The 15,668-nt window shown below is 40.8% G+C and overlaps 1 protein-coding gene and 1 pseudogene across 1 annotated transcript in view; both read left to right on the top strand.

Annotated features, from left to right (window-relative positions):
* Positions 1-4,307, top strand: part of Actr2 (actin related protein 2) — a 42,286-nt gene extending 37,979 nt beyond the window's left edge. The window contains exon 9 of the mRNA XM_042691154.1: positions 3,050-4,307. Within this exon, the coding sequence (XP_042547088.1) occupies positions 3,050-3,220 (171 nt within the window). The 3' untranslated portion in view covers positions 3,221-4,307. The remainder of the gene's footprint in view (positions 1-3,049) is intronic.
* Positions 4,308-7,626: 3,319 nt separating this feature from the next.
* On the top strand, positions 7,627-11,234 carry LOC122117498 (annotated as a pseudogene).
* The last annotated feature ends 4,434 nt before the right edge of the window (positions 11,235-15,668 follow it).

The following is a 15,668-nucleotide window of genomic DNA, read 5'->3' as shown; positions in this document are numbered from 1 at the left end:
TTCCTTTTTTATTTTTTTTTCTTTGTCATGTTAAAAATTGAACCTAGTGCCTTGTGCATAATGGACAAACCCTCTACCACTTAGACTAGTGTTGTAAAGAGTTCTTGAATTCCATCCAGGTTTGTTTAACAGTGGTTAAACAAAATAGTATTAGGTAAACAAAAATCCTCACTTTCGGGCTAGAAAATTTACCAGTAGGAATAAATGTTTCAAAGAAAAGTGAAGTGAGGTTAGGTAAGAGCTATAAAATGGTAGAGGCTTGCCAGGAATATGTTGCTTTACCTTTGAAATCAATCAGGAAAGGCTTTGATGAGATGGTTTGATCTGAGAACTGCAACAATGGAAGTAGGAGTGAGCATGTGACTTTTTGCAGGCAGGAACAGCAAAATCCCTGAGTTGGTGGGAGTGTTGGTGGGAGCCAAGTGAGCCCGGGAGAGAGGCAGGAGGTGAGGCCAGGAGGGTGAGAGAGTCTTGTTCAGTTAGGGTAAGATGGCAAGTCTTGGGGAGTTTTGAACAGACAAACAGTAGCTTCTGACTTACCCTTTTAAAAGAGTAAGTAAGTCTAGGATGGCAAACGATCCCTGTGTGAGGAGAGAACAAAGGTTTCAAAACAGAGGACGTTGAAATCATTTTTTAGAGAAAGGAGAAGCTAATGAGAAAATGTAATAGTATTAGCCAAACAAAACTGAAGGCTCAACTGAAGCTAGTGATGATTTTTTTAATCTTTTTTTTTTTTTTGGGGGTCCGGTTGTGGGGCCTGAACTCTGGGCCTGGGCGCCGTCCCTCAGCTCTTCAGCTCAAGGCTAGCATTCTACCACTTGAGCCATAGTGCCACTTCCAGCTTTTTTCTTTTTGCTTATGTGGTACTGAGGAATCGAACACAGGGCCTCAAGCATGCAGAAGGCAAGCGTTCTACCACTGAGCTACCTTCCCAGCCCCAGTCATTTATTTTTTTATTTAAGTGGTTGTACAAAGGGTTTTTATTCAACCTGTCAATGTATGGACACAGTGCATCATAGTGGTAAGTTGAAAAGCAGGCAGTTGAGTTTCCTTCCTGCCTTGTTCAGCTGCTTGAAGAACAGCTACAAAGTAGTCGATTCTCCAAGTTGGTATGACTCTGGTCCCAACAGAGTCACAGAGTTTTGTCAGATGTTCAACACATTCATGTTCAAACCAAAATAGGTATGAGAAGAAATGAGCTGGGGCTAGGAAGGTGGCTCAGTGGTAGAGCACTTGCCTTGCATGCCTGAGGCCCTGGGTTCGATTCCTCAGCACCACATAAGAAAAAAGCCGGAAGTGGCGCTGTGGCTCAAGTGGTAGAGCGCTAGCCTTGAGCTGAAGAGTTGAAGGACGGCGCCCAGGCCCAGAGTTCAGGCCCCCCAACCAGACCCAAAAAAAAAAAAAAAAAGAAGAAGAAGAAATGAGCTCTAGATCTGTAGATGTTGTCAGGGATCCATAGGTGACTTCCAAAGGAAGAACAGTGAATAGATAAGAATGAGTTTCCAAGGCCAGGCACTGGTGGCTCATACCTGTAATCCTAGCTTCTCAAGAGGCTGAGATATGAGGATGAGGTTCAAAGCCAGCTCAGGCAGGAAAGTCCAATTAACTACCAAGAAGCTGGAAGTGGAGCTATGGCTCAAGTAGTAGAGTGTTAGCCCTGAGTAAAAATAGCTCAGAGACAGTGTCCAGTCCTTTAGTTCAAGCCCCAGTACCAGTACCAAAATATAAAAATAAAAAAGAGTTTCCAAGCACCAGAGTTTGTGAAGAAGAGGTAGAAAGGTAGAAACAGCACTGAAGAACAGAATCTCTGAACACACCTCCAAGTTATGAAGGAAGTGTATGAGACAGAATAAGAGCCCATTAAAAAAGCAACAGGGGCAGCACCATCTTCAAGAGTTCTTTCCCTTAGAGCAAAAGTAGGTATATATTTTATTGGGATAAGGTTACTGTCACAAATTATCTATGGCCATTTATAGCTACACATAAGTCTGTGAGGTTGCCAGAGATTCTAAAAGCTTTTCTGGCCCTTTAAAAGAAAAACATATCTGTAACCCCAGCACTTGGGAGGCGGAAGCAGGAAGATTGGAAGTTCATCCAGCATAGTATATGACTGAGACATTGTCTCTAAAAGAGAGAAAGAGAATGGTCTCAGTTTCAGAGTTGACTATTTTACTTACTAGTGAACTGGTGTCTTCCTACGGTTTATACATTTTCAGATAAATTTATGTAGCCTGAAGACAATTCAGAATGACCTAGCTACTTTGCATTCTTGGTTTTTTTCTAGGATTTGTGACATTAAATGAGACCTTCCAAATCATTTAAGGTTTCATTTTCAGGTGTTGACTAACCATACAGATTAATTAGAAAGGGAAATAGTAGTTACAGGTTGCTAAATGTTTTCCAATTGTCTTTTTTGTTGTTTTTGTTTTCTTGAGATAGTCTCATTATGTAGCCCAGGTTGGCTTAGAGTCCTTGATCCTCCTGCCTCAGATTCCCGAGTTCTAGGATTACAGGTGTACCCAACGTGCCCAGCCCTAATTGTCTTCAATTTTGATAACTGTGTTCAGTTTTTCCAAAATTCTCCTGACTTGTTTTGACCCTATTTGGCCTTATCTTGAAAACTTTTTACTTGGATTCAAGACGGTAGAAAATGAGCTTTGCTAATAAGAACTTCAGCCTGGAGTTGCGTAGCTCAGTAGTATACCATGTGGGTAGCATGCAGGAGGTCCCAGCACCAAAAAGAAAAGAAAAGCAGCTCCATATTAGTATGTTCCACCCAACTCGATCTTGAAGAAGCCAGGCCGGTACTCTTCTCCAAAGTTTAGTGTGTAAATAGGATGGGACAGCAGGCGTGAAATAGAACAGTTGTCTCCTTATGAGCTTGGAACACATTGCCATGTGATTGTTTACCTCATAGAGACATCTAATCCTGCTTCCCTACTTCTATCCCAAGTCAGCTCGGAGACCCAAAAGTATCTATGAAAACTTGCTTTTCCTGAGGAGACAGCACTGTGCACATGTGACATCTATCTTATCTTTCCTCCTTTAGAAATTTAAGATCCGAATTGAAGACCCACCTCGCAGAAAGCACATGGTGTTCCTGGGAGGTGCGGTCCTTGCAGATATCATGAAAGACAAAGACAACTTTTGGATGACCCGACAAGAGTACCAAGAGAAGGGCGTCCGTGTGCTGGAGAAGCTCGGTGTGACCGTTCGATAAACTGCACCACTCCGGATTCCCATCACATCTCTAAATGCTTTCTTTTTTCCTTTATTGCCAATCTTTGAACTCATTCAGCTCCAGGATGTGGAAGAAGCTTCTTGTGCCCTTTGACTTGAAAGGTCAAGTTTTATTCTGGGGTATTGGGAAAGCGTTGTTAACTTTTTTGTTAATGTGGGTAAATCTGGCTGTTTAATGCAACCAGAGGGCAAAGGGTCCTGTCTGGAGCTTTGTTTCTTCTCATAAGCATTTAGATCACTCCTGTAGACTTCCTATTTTCACTTTACTGCTCTAATGCTGCTAGTTTTAGTCTTTAGCCCTGTAGGTGGTATGCCTTTATTAGCATAAGAAAAACTTCGACCAGAGCTTTTACTATTACTGGTGGGGGGTGGGGGGTGGGCAACCCTGAACTCTTCAGGGCATTTTCTCTGTTGTGTGGCTTTCTACAGTTACAAACGCCAAGCTTCTCCTGTTAACATCTTAGGGAAATACTAAGTTCAGAACTAAAATGTTTTGGGTGGTTTTTTATGTGGTGGAAGGAATGGGTGGTCTTTTGATTGTGATTTTTTTGAGATTTTTTTTTTTCTCCACGGTACAGAAGATAAACCTTATTTACTGTACTTTGATTTGGCCGGTTTTATTTTGGTCTGCCGGGAACTATTTCCATATGATTAAAAAAAAAAGAAAGCCTAATGTTCTATTACCATGTTGCTAAGGGATTTATTTTTATTTATAAAATGGACCATATCAGCTGGAATTAGACTCTCTAGAATCTATCAATGGAAAAAGTAACATTTTAAAAAATGCTTTGTTAATTCAAATTACACGGGTTTTTTTAAGTGTGTAAAAACTGGTTATCTCTAAATGGTTTATTTATTTCATAAGCATTAAGGTAACCCAGTGCCAAGTATCATTCTTACAATATTTTCTATATGACTGACCAGTGCTTATTTAATAAAACAAAGAAATACATAATACATATAAACAATTACTGGTAGGTTTAAAAATTGTTGGGCTAAAAAACAATAGCATTGGAATAAAGTACTTGTTTCCAGTTAAGTAAAATTTGATGGCTTAAAATGTTGGCAAAAAAAGACAAGAATCAAGATTTAAATATTTATTTGTATTGGAAGCTGATAATTCTCAGTCCTCTTTTATGTTTTTGATTTTTTTGGGGGGATGGTCCATCGTGGGGCTTGAACTCTGGGCTTGGGCGCTGTCCCTGTGCTCTTCAGCTCAAGGCAAGTGCTCTATCGCTTGAGCCACAGCACCACTTCCGGTTTTCTAGTGGTTTATTGGAGATAAAGAGTCTCATGAACTTTCCTGCCTGGGCTGGCTTTGAACCGTGTTCCTCAGATCTCAGCCTCCTGAGTAGCTAGGATTACAGGCATGAGCGTCTTCTTTTATGGTTTTGAAAGGAGAGTAGTTAGAAGTTTGTAAATGTTAGTAGACTCTCCTGCCTATGTCAGTAATCCTACTTATAACTCCTGGCGGTATTGTTTGCATTCTGAAAAAATGACTTAATAGTATCCAAATGTGAGTTTCTTTCATATTTGAAAAATAATGAGAATTATATCTCACAAAATACAAAATGTTGATTCTGGGAAAACTATTCCTTCATTTCAGAATATTCTTTACCAATAATGGATTTGAAAGAAGTGGTTTTTAAGACTAAAAAAAGATAGATTGGCTTGAGTGTTTCTTTTTGGGGATAACTTAAAAATTAGTGCACACTATGTCAGCAGCAAAAGGTTAAAGTACGTAGCTTCTGTTAAGTGTTTTTGTCTATTTTACCTCAATTTGAACAAATAAAGTTTGTGCGCATGCTGGACATGCTTCAGTACACATGAATAGCCCATGACTAATGTCTACTGGATTCTGGATACAAGACTCAGGAACTTCAGAATTCTAACATATTACAAATCATGTCTCATAAAACCCCCACCTTTTGATTCCTAGGCTTCTTAAAGGACACATGTTATATGTAGACCAACCAATACCTACTGGACTGTTTAGTGCAGATAAATGAAATGACTTGGCAATTGATCATAATTTTAAAATATGAGGGTAGAAAACAACAAAGAATGAGATGGAATCTTAAAACACTGAAAACATTATTTGTACCTTGAATGTAGATTTTTTTGACATTAAAATGATGTATTTATATGTGTAATGATTTAGAAATTCCATTTTGTAGGTTTACCATTCGAAGGTAAAATAATGTGTTTGGGATTTGGGAGATATTGTATTCAGTTGGAGTTGTCAGACAGGAGTCACTCAGAAGTTTAAAAAAAATCAGTTTTTAAAAGAGATCTGGTTTTTAACTCTTGAAACCCATTGTTGCTTAGATTTTCCTGATGATTAAATTCTTTGGTTTAAATTAGAATCACCAATGCCGTGAAGGAGTTCTTAGAAAATGTGGTATTGGATACTAACTGCACAGTTCTGAGCACTGTATCTAGAAAGATCAATGGAAAGTAAAATATTCGAAATTTAACTCTGATAGACTTCTTTTTGATTCAGAAAATAAATCAGATTTTTTCAAAATAACTTTGGGTTTTGTCTTTGTTTTTCCTTTCATAGATGTTCTCTTTAATTGCATTTTCTTATTTTTACTCACATTTGGAGTTTTGCTAATGCAAGATGGATTTTGAAAACTTCGTTAGTAATAGGCCAAGTTCACTGTTCCATTGACAAACTTATTTCTGGTATGGTTCTCACACACATATGGAAGGTGGTAGAGATGAGAGTAACTTACCCTACATTAGAGATTTTTTTTTCCTTCCGGCAGACTATTTTGTTTCCCAGAGAGTACAGGTGGCTTTCAACAAAATCACTGAGCAGGGCTGGAAATGTGGCTGAGTGGTAGAGGGCTTCCTCAGCACCACATAAGCAGAAAAGGCTGGAAGTGGTGTTGCTGGAAGTGGTAGAGTGTTAACCTTGAGCTGAAGAGCTGAGGGACAGCACCCAGGCCCAGAGTTTAGGGCCCATGGCCAACAAGAACAACAAAAATCAGTGAGCAGGATGAGAATGTAGTTAACTGACCCTTTGTTGCTGGGGGGTTGGGGGAAGAGGAAATTAATTTTTGTTCTCCTTCATGAGCTTGAATACTTCATCCTCATTGTCCCTTCACGGCCAGTATCCCATCTAGATACCCCTAGGGTTCCCTTTGGTCTCAATTACCCTGTCACTACTGAATTACCTGAAGTATAATATGATAGCTACCTCCATTGAAGATGAGGAATTGTCATTGATGGAATGAGTGCCTCCGTACACTCATTCCACAAACTCCTCCCACAAACTGCTGAAAAAAATGAATGTGTTTATTATTAACTGCTGCTGCTTTTAGAAACATCAAGGAGGGTATCTCACTGGCCATGGTAGCACATGCCTATAATCCTAGCAATCAAGTCTACAGGAAGAGGAGTTCAAGGCTAGCCTAGGCTACATAGTGAGGCCTTGTCTCAAAAAAACAAACAAAAGGAGTACTCAACTGAAATAAGCCAGAAACAAGAATTGACCCTAGCTCAATATTTAACATGGTATCTAACTTTGAGCTAACTGGCTATTAGTAATACTAAGGTTTGTCTACAGTCACCAGTTTTTCTTTAGCTCTGACTCCTTGGTCTGTTCAAAAACAAAATAAGCCAGGCACCCGTGGCTCATACCTGTAATCCTGGCTACTCAGTAAACTCAGATCTGAGGATTGTGGTTCAAATCCAGTCTGGGCAGGAAAGTATGAGATTCTTTTTTTTTTTTTTTTTTGGGTCCGGTCGTGGGGTCTGAACTCTGGGCTTGGGTGCTGCCCCTCAGCTCTTCAGCTCAAGGCTAGCACTCTACCACTTGAGCCACAGCACCACTTCCGGCTTTTTTCTTTTTGCTTATGTGGTGCTGAGGAATCGAACCCAGGACCTCATGCATGCAAGGCAAGTGCTCTGCCACTGAGCCACCTTCCCAGCCCCAAGTATGAGATTCTTACCTCCAGTTTAGTCACCACCACCACCTCTCCCCCACCCCCAAAAGAAACAAAAAAATGGAAGTGGAGCTGTGGCTCAAGTGGTAAATCCTCAGCCTGGAGCAAAAGAAGCTCAAGGATAGTACCCAAGCCCTGAGTTCAAGCCCTAGGACTGGCAAAAAAAAATACACTGAAAATGTTACACACTGAAAATGTTACACCATAGGTACGTTTAAAGGTGAGGGGAAGGACCTCTGTGTAACTCCCTGTGAAAGCTAAATTAATGACTTGTAACCACACATCACATATAGCCAGTCACCAAATAGAAGCCAAAACTTCAGTTAGGGGAGAGAAAAGGAAGATAACTATTACAAAAATTTCAGTAATTATTAAGCCGAAAATTTTAAAGCATTTTTCTCTGCCTTGTTTAGCCTATGAAATTAGGAAGAAAGAAGCTACTGAGCCAGAATAAACTTACTTGGATTTAAATCATCTACATGGCAGTGACAAAGTCTGTACCTATTGTAAGTATGTCAGTTTGTTACCCTCAAATGTAAAATGTCTAACTAGATAAGGAGAATCCAAACAATTTCTCTCTTGGCACAACAGATTTCCTGTCTCTTTTATATCTACCCTCTCAACTCCCACCCAGCAGAGAAAAAAGAAAGACTAGAAAAGACTTTGCATACCATTTTCCATGAAATACTTGAATAAGAATAGAAGAATAAGGAATATTTAGCTATGCTTGTGTGAACAAATGGAAAGGTTTGGGCTTGGGACTTAAAGAGAATGTGGGAATGCATTAGAAGTAGTCCCACTGGACAGACTTTGAGAACTGCCCTTTGTCATCAACATCAAGTTGAGCTTTGACCTAATGAATACTTCCTTTAAGATAGTAAAGAATTATGAAAGCTGGGTGCCAGTGGCTCATGCCTGTAATCCTAGCTGCTCAGGAGGCTGAGATCTGAGGATTGCGGTTCAAAGCCAGCCCAGGCAAGAGACTCATCACCAGAAAACCAAAAGTGGCGCTGTGGCTCAAGTAGTAGAGCACTATCCTTCAGCTGAAGAGCTGAGGGACAGCACCCAGAGTTCAAGCCCTGTGACCAACAGGGGAAAAAAAAAATTACAGGGGCTGGAAATATGGATTAGTGGTAGAATGCTTACCTAGCATGCATGATGCCCTGGTTTCGATTCCTCAGTACCACATAAACATAAAAGGCCAGAAGTGGTGGTGTGGCTCAAGAGTACTAGCCTTGAGCAAAAGAAGCTCAGGAACTGTGCCCAGTCCCTGAGTTCAAGCTCCAGGACTGGCAAAAAATAACTATAAGAATTATGAGCTTTTCAGGCTGGGAAGGTGGCTCAGTGGTAGAGGCTTGCCTTGCATGCATGAGGCCCTGGGTTCGATTCCTCAGCACCACATTAGCAAAAGGAAAAAAGCTGGAAGTGGCGCTGTGGCTCAAGTGGTAGAGTGCTAGCCTTGAGCTGAAGAGCTGAGGGACAGCGCCCAGGCCCAGAGTTCAGGCCCCACGACCGGACCCCCCCCCAAAAAAAAAAAAAAAAAAAAGAATTATGAGCTTTTCATCCTTGGAACAGGTTTTTGAAAAGAAAGGCCCTAACTTTCAAGAATAAAAATTGTATGCATAAAGTAATTAGAAATGCTTGCATGCAAAAATATGAATATCAAAAATTGAAGCTTTAAGCAGTTAATCTTATTCTAAAGTTAAATCCTGCCATGATATTTATTTGCTTATTTTCTGAAAGATGTTTTGTAGAGGCTGGGATTATTTTTTAGGGTTATCTAAGTTATTCACAAGAAAATTGCAAGGTCAGCTGGGCCATCAGTGGCTCATGCCTGAAATCTAAGAAAGGCCAAGAACAGGAAGATCACAGTTCAAGGCCAGCCTGGGCAGAAGAGTCCTCAAAACTCTCCACAGAATGGAAGCTGGATACAGCAGTGCTCAAAGTAGGTAGATTATGGCTCAGATGCACACTCAGGCAGGAGGTAAGGTCCTATAATAAAAATAACCAGTGATTAAACAGAACTGGAAGAATGGCTCAGCAGTTTAGTGTCAGCCCTCACAAGTGTGAGGCCCTGGGTTCAAACCCTAGCACCACCAGAAAAATAAAAATTCAAGGTGTATGGCTTTAGGAAAATAAAGTGTTTTTTGTTGTTGTTGGTGGTGGTGTGTGTAGGGTTTAAACTCAGGGCCTGAGCGCTTGTTCCTGAGCTTTTTCACTCAAGACTAGTGCTCTATCACTATGAGCCACAATGCCACTTCTGAGATTCTGGTGGTTAATTGGAGATAAGTCTCACAAACTTTCCTGCCCAGGCTGACTTCAAACCATGATCCTCACATCTCAGCCTCCTGAATAGCTGTGATTACGGACGTGAGCAACCAGCACCCAGCTAAATAAATATCTTGAATGAAATGCTTCTATTAAATGTTCACAACAAATATTTTTCAGCTTCCATCCTCTTAAATGTGTATATCATTCTGATAGTCCTGAAATTAATCTAGAAGCAGACCTTAACTTTTCATGATGACCAATTGTCCACCCATTATTTTTACTAAATTTCACTTGTTTATGTTATCCAGTGCTAGGGAGTGATCCAGAGCCTCATGCATGGTAGGCCACATTATTTTTAATGACTGTTATGACATCTAGCCAGGCGCTGGTGGCTGATGCCTGTAATCCTGACTAATCAGGAGGCTGAGATCTGAGGATCACAGTTCAAAGCCAGCCAGAGCGGGAAAGTGCATGAGACTCTTATCACCAATAAACTATACAGAAAAAGCCGGAAGTGGCGCTGTGGCTCAAGTAATAGAACACTAGCCTTGAGTACAGAGAAGCTCAGGGACAGTGCCCAGACCCAGAGTTCAAGCCCCAAGTCTGGCCAAAAAAGACATTAAAGCCAACAAAGTAAAGCAGCATGCTCTTTATAAAGTGGATTTGGGAATATTAGTATTTGCTATTTGCTTACCCAAATACACAAGTATATTTGGTACCAGGAAAACTTCTAACTTAAGCTCCTATTCCTTTTTTTTTTTTGGGGTGTGGGGGGCGGGTCACTCATGGGGCTTGAATTCTGGCCTGGGCACTGAACCTGAGCTCTTCAGCTCAAGGTTAGTGCTCTACCACTTTGAGCCACAGCGCCACTTCCAGTTTCTGGTGGTTAATTGGACATAAGAGTCTCATGGACTTTCCTGCCCAGGCTGGCTTTGAGCTATGATCCTCAGATCTCAGCCTCCCGAGTAGCTAGAATTACAGGTGTGAGCCACTAGCTACTGTTTTTTAAATGGTGTGACAATTCTGTTTTTTCCTTTAGCTTTGGTTAATCCTACCATCTCAGAAAATAATTGGATGAAAATGATCTTTATATTTTCCATTTTGCATAGGTAGCACTCTCGTGCCTTCCAACATTATCTGTTCATAATACTCAAAAGAAGGTACGATACAAGCCCACAAAATCCCTCTGGGGGGCTCTTTCTGTCTCCATCCATGATGCAGGATCCAGATGAAAAGGATGCTCCATGTGGGAACTCCTCAGCCCCAAGCTCTGCCTTAGTATCTGTGCAGAAGAACGTGGAAACAGATTGACCCAGGACGCCAAGGTGTTGAGGCAGCTCATGCTGCAGATTCCAGTGTTTTCCAAAGCTAATTACACTGTCAGGTTCTTCATCAGGAGAAATGACCATTGCTATTCTCAGCACAGTTTGTGGGTCCAAGTCAGAAGAAATCTTGGTAAAAGATCTAGAGGTACAGGAGAAAGAAATACATAATAATAACTTCTCAGATATTGGAAAGTTTGGTTCTGGGATCCAGGAACACTTGGATCTGGGCATCAAACAAGACCCAAACATTGGTATCTCTGGCCTGGACTTCTACCTGGTGGTGGGTAGCCAGGTTTCAAATCTCAGATGAAACCCAGGGCCAAACACAGAATCAGCAGAAAGGAGGCCGGGTGCTGCTTCCAGCAGAAGTAGGTTGGGATCATCCTACCTGGCAAATAAATTCCTCTTTCTATCCAAAAGCCTAATAAAATGTTTTCAGTGAAAAAGAAGAAGAAGAAGACATGCTCTCTTGGGCGCATTAAAACAAAACAAAACAAATCAGTAGGAAAGGCTTCCTTGAACATTCTAAATAAAATTTGTTTTGTTGCATTGTGGGTGTGTTGAATAAATAAGTAAGAGGAGAGGTTTAGTTAATGAAATTCCCATGGTTTAAGAGGCTAAAGAGCTTTGGATTTATCATGTGTCCACCCCCATCCCTGCCATCAAATCAGTGAAAGACTAAAATGAAATACCAAAGGGCACCTTCAATTCTTGGAAGCCACAATTTGCTAAATGGCAAACTAAATCAAATAGCTCACCCCACTACCTGATTTTATTCAGAAGTTGGAACCAAAGGAGAGACTCTTCCCCTTTGCCTTTCAGTCAAGTTATTACTTCAAGAATATGCCCTGTTTCCTTCAGGCCCTGAACTGTCTGCTAAAATAATTATCTGTGAAGCAGCTGAAGAAAAAATCACATCTGTGAAAGGCAGGAAGACAAGGTCAAGAGAAGAGGAGGAGATAAACCCCTTGCTTGACTCACAGCTGCCCACCCTGCAGTGGAGCAGAGCCTGCCAAGAACATCCATACTGATTTATGGAGGAGAAATGAGGAAACCATTTACCCTAGATATCTTGGATTGGTGACAATATTGGTGTAAACGATTTCCAGTTAGACTAAGAATTCCCAGTCTCTGTGCAGTGATCTCTCCTCCGCCTACACCTCTTCCTCTACTAGCTTTTTTCAACAGCATTCTGGCGGGTGCTTCCCAACCTTGCAGGGTGTGAGGGGAGGAGGGCTTGAGAGTCTTTGGGGGAGCAAATTACAATGCTGAGCAATTATAATTTCTGGCTCCACTTCCAGAAACTGGGGAGACAGTCTTAGAAGGGGTCCTTTGCACTTGTAAAAACATGAATCAGAAGCCAGGGGGAAAAATTGTAGGAATTAAGCTACAGACTGAGTGGTAACATTCTTACAGTGCTTGCCAATTGATTTCGTTTAATTGAGAGTTTTCTAAGAGAATGAAGGCAAAGGCTTTGCTCCTAAAATGGAGACACTAGGGACTCTCCGTACCCCATCCCAAGGACTCCCACTGTGCACCTTGGGAAAATCTGGTTCCTTGCCTATTGTGCCTTGCTTGGACTCACAAACGAAAGGGCTCTAAGTGTCATCTGTCTCAAAGGGTCTTTGTTTCCAACCCCTTTGGAGGAAGGAATGCTTTCCCTGCTCTGGTTTACTGCCTTTTGGAGACAAGAATGTGTCTTAAACAAGTGTCCATTGAACTTTTAGAGTGCCTGGACTTTCTGTGTGCAGACAACAGTCTCAGTCATGAAAGGAGCCACCAGGGAAGCAGGAACACTAACAGATTGGGGACACATCAGGAAGCTATTATGGTCACCATTTTTGCATACCTACTAAGTGTCAACTGTGCCTTAGGCACTTTTACAAGCATTCTCATTTAATGCAAGTATGAATTATCATCTCCACTTTACCACGACAAAACAGAGGCTTCAAAGGAACAGAGACTCTGTGAGGAAGTTATAGAGCAGGGATGGGGAACGTCCAGCCTGCCGATCCATGGAACCATTTGGTCTGGGCCTGCTAAGACAACCACAGGGTGGGACTTAAAATTCAGAATATCTTGGAGCTTTTTTTTTTCATGAACTTATAACATGAATTTATATTAAGTAGTATGAGTTTATATTAAGTGAATCATAGTGTAGAATTTGAGGGACAAGCAAGGAACATCTACTATGGGACAGGACAAATACAAGTACCTGATAGGATAGCCATGTATGTTTCTTGTCGGATGCCCATGACTGGTCTACTTGTATTGTGCCAGACAGGTTGGGAGTATACATAGGATGGCCATGACTGGTCTACTTGTATTGTGCCAGACAGGTTGGGAGTATACACATTCCCAAAGTGTTAATACACTGGCAAAACAATGATGTTCAAGTGATCAAGAGATGATGGATGGGACCTTGTGACATAGATGACTTCACCTCCAGTGATTGGTAATGATGTTGTCAACTTCTTCATTGATACAGATAACTCCAATCCATGATCAGCAATCCTTTTTCTTAGATAAAGATTAAGGAAATTACAGTACACAGAAAAGGCATTAGGAGTCAATGATATGAACATTGGATATGTTCCAAATTCAATATGCAGGATTAGAACAGCAATCAAAGCAAGTTAATTGCACCATGGGTGAATACAAACTAGGTAGTTATTAAAACAAGTAATGTGGCATCCCATAAGTGATGACTGCCAAGAACAGTTGATGAAGCGTGTTGATCCTTCTGAGAGAAATGACAAGTGATATTTGGGCATTGTTGGAGTCAGAGGCAAACGTGAGGCCCCGTCTGCAGCAATGCATTGATAGTCATAAAAGAAGCCAGTCTGGAGCATCATTACAGCCCCCAAACATGTTCAACTCTATAATGAATTGGGAGGCCCAATGTATCTGGAGAAAAATCAGTGTTCTTCAGTGAAGTTTGGGGTCACAAGTCACTTTTACTAGGCCTCTTATGATGGGAACATGATTCAGATGAGTTAGTTAGTGAGTGAACTCACTGCAAAGAAGCTGAGATCTCATGTGGAGGAGAGTTTGAGAACATGTATTGTGTCTTGTTAGCATCAGAGAAAGTACAATTGTTTTAGAAAGTCTGTCTTGGAGAACCATCTCATGTCTTATTACTGAGATACTGACAAACACTAAAGGATTCTGCAGACAATTTCTTGTTCCTCTCTGACTTGTGACAAGACCACAGACATAAATACTGGTCAACTGACTATTTTCATTTATAGAATAATTTGACACAGGAATAAACAGTAATAGACTGTTACTGGAAGCCATGTGCACTACAAACTGATTTTACCAATGAAGAAAACTAAGATTTGTGTTGAAGGAACATGGTAGTGAGATTATTTTTTCTTTTTTCTTTTTTTCTCTTCCTTTTTTTTTTTTTTTTAACTTGAGCTCAAGGCCTGGGAACTGTCCCTAAACTATTTTGCTCAAGGCTAGCATTCTACTACCACTGTTCCACAGTTCCACTTGGAGCTTTTGGGTGATTAATTAGAGATAACGGTGTCAATGGCTTTTTCTGCCTAAGCTAGCTTTGAACCACAATCCTCAGATCTCAGCCTTCTGTGTGGCTTGGATTATTGGCATGAGCTACCAGTACTTGTTCATGAAATATTTATAGATTTCAAGGCAAGCAGTTCATGGAGATGGAGGAAAAACCTGTTAGGAATTTAATGAGAGCAAGCGACTCATGTAATCTAACATTCATGGTAGGTGCTGCCAAGTATCTCTCAGAACTGAATACCAACCTGCAGGGCTCAACTATTTCCTTGGCTCCCTACTTTCAACTGTGGAGTCATTTGAAGCAAAAGTGGGTCTGCAAAAAGTGCCACTCAAAAGAAATAACAGTACATTTCCCTTCTATGGAAGGACGAGAGTTGTCAACAATTTGAATATGCTGGTAAATGTGCAAAACTGATTGAGAAACTGAAGGGAGCAAGAAAAGGGGTGACATTATCCAAAAAGAAATGTACTCTTTACCTGACATATAACTATAACCTCTCTGTATATCACCTTTATAATAACAATTAAAAAATTTTTAACCTAATTGAGACATTTAATTCCAGGGCACAAATGGTTCAATGTAGAACCATCCGATGTGCCTGGTAACCTATCACATGAAATCATTCAACTGCAAAGTGATGATGAGCTAAAAGCTAGGTGTAACACTTCCCACTGCTTGAGTTGTATAAATGTTACATAAGCAATGCTGAATTTCCCACTTTGGGGAGATGCGCATTGGAATATGTATTTGTGTTCAGAACAATGTATTGCTGGGAGCAGTTCTTTTCAAAGGTTACCATGGTTGACAGAGTCAACTGTGTGATTAGCAACATCATCAATGTCAGTCAACATCAGATGCCTCACCAAAGAGAAGCAGCTGTAGCCATCATCATGTTAGGGGTAAGGTAATTAAATGTTTGACCAAATATAACCAGCTAATTTTAAAGTTGATAATTTTGGGATGATCCGAAATGTTTTTTTGTACTTTTTTTTTAATTGTAAAAATGCTGTACAGAGGGGTTACAGTTACATGAGCAAGGTAATGAGTACATTTCCTATTGAGCATTGTGTTATAAATATCCAGATGGCCCTTGGCACACAAACAAAAAGAATCCCCACTCCTGTTAGAGCGCTAGAGCTGAAGCCTGACACTTGCTTCTCTCACATCCCTTGGCAGTCCATGGAGTTCCCTCTCCTTCAAAGTCTCCATCGACTTTGGAGCCTGTCTTGACTCTGCTCCTCATTCAGGAACCTTGGGGAAAGTTATTGGTTTTCATGTGCCTTAATTTAACTCAGAGTGATTCAAGGGTCTCCAGCATGGAAGGCCTGGTGTCCCAAGTACCACTAC

Source organism: Dipodomys spectabilis, unplaced genomic scaffold (assembly GCF_019054845.1).
Source record: "Dipodomys spectabilis isolate Male_0828 unplaced genomic scaffold, ASM1905484v1 ptg000141l, whole genome shotgun sequence".
In the NCBI taxonomy this organism is placed as follows: domain Eukaryota; kingdom Metazoa; phylum Chordata; class Mammalia; order Rodentia; family Heteromyidae; genus Dipodomys; species Dipodomys spectabilis.
Note: the sequence above shows the minus strand (reverse complement) of the source record. Positions and strands in the feature narration are given on the sequence as shown.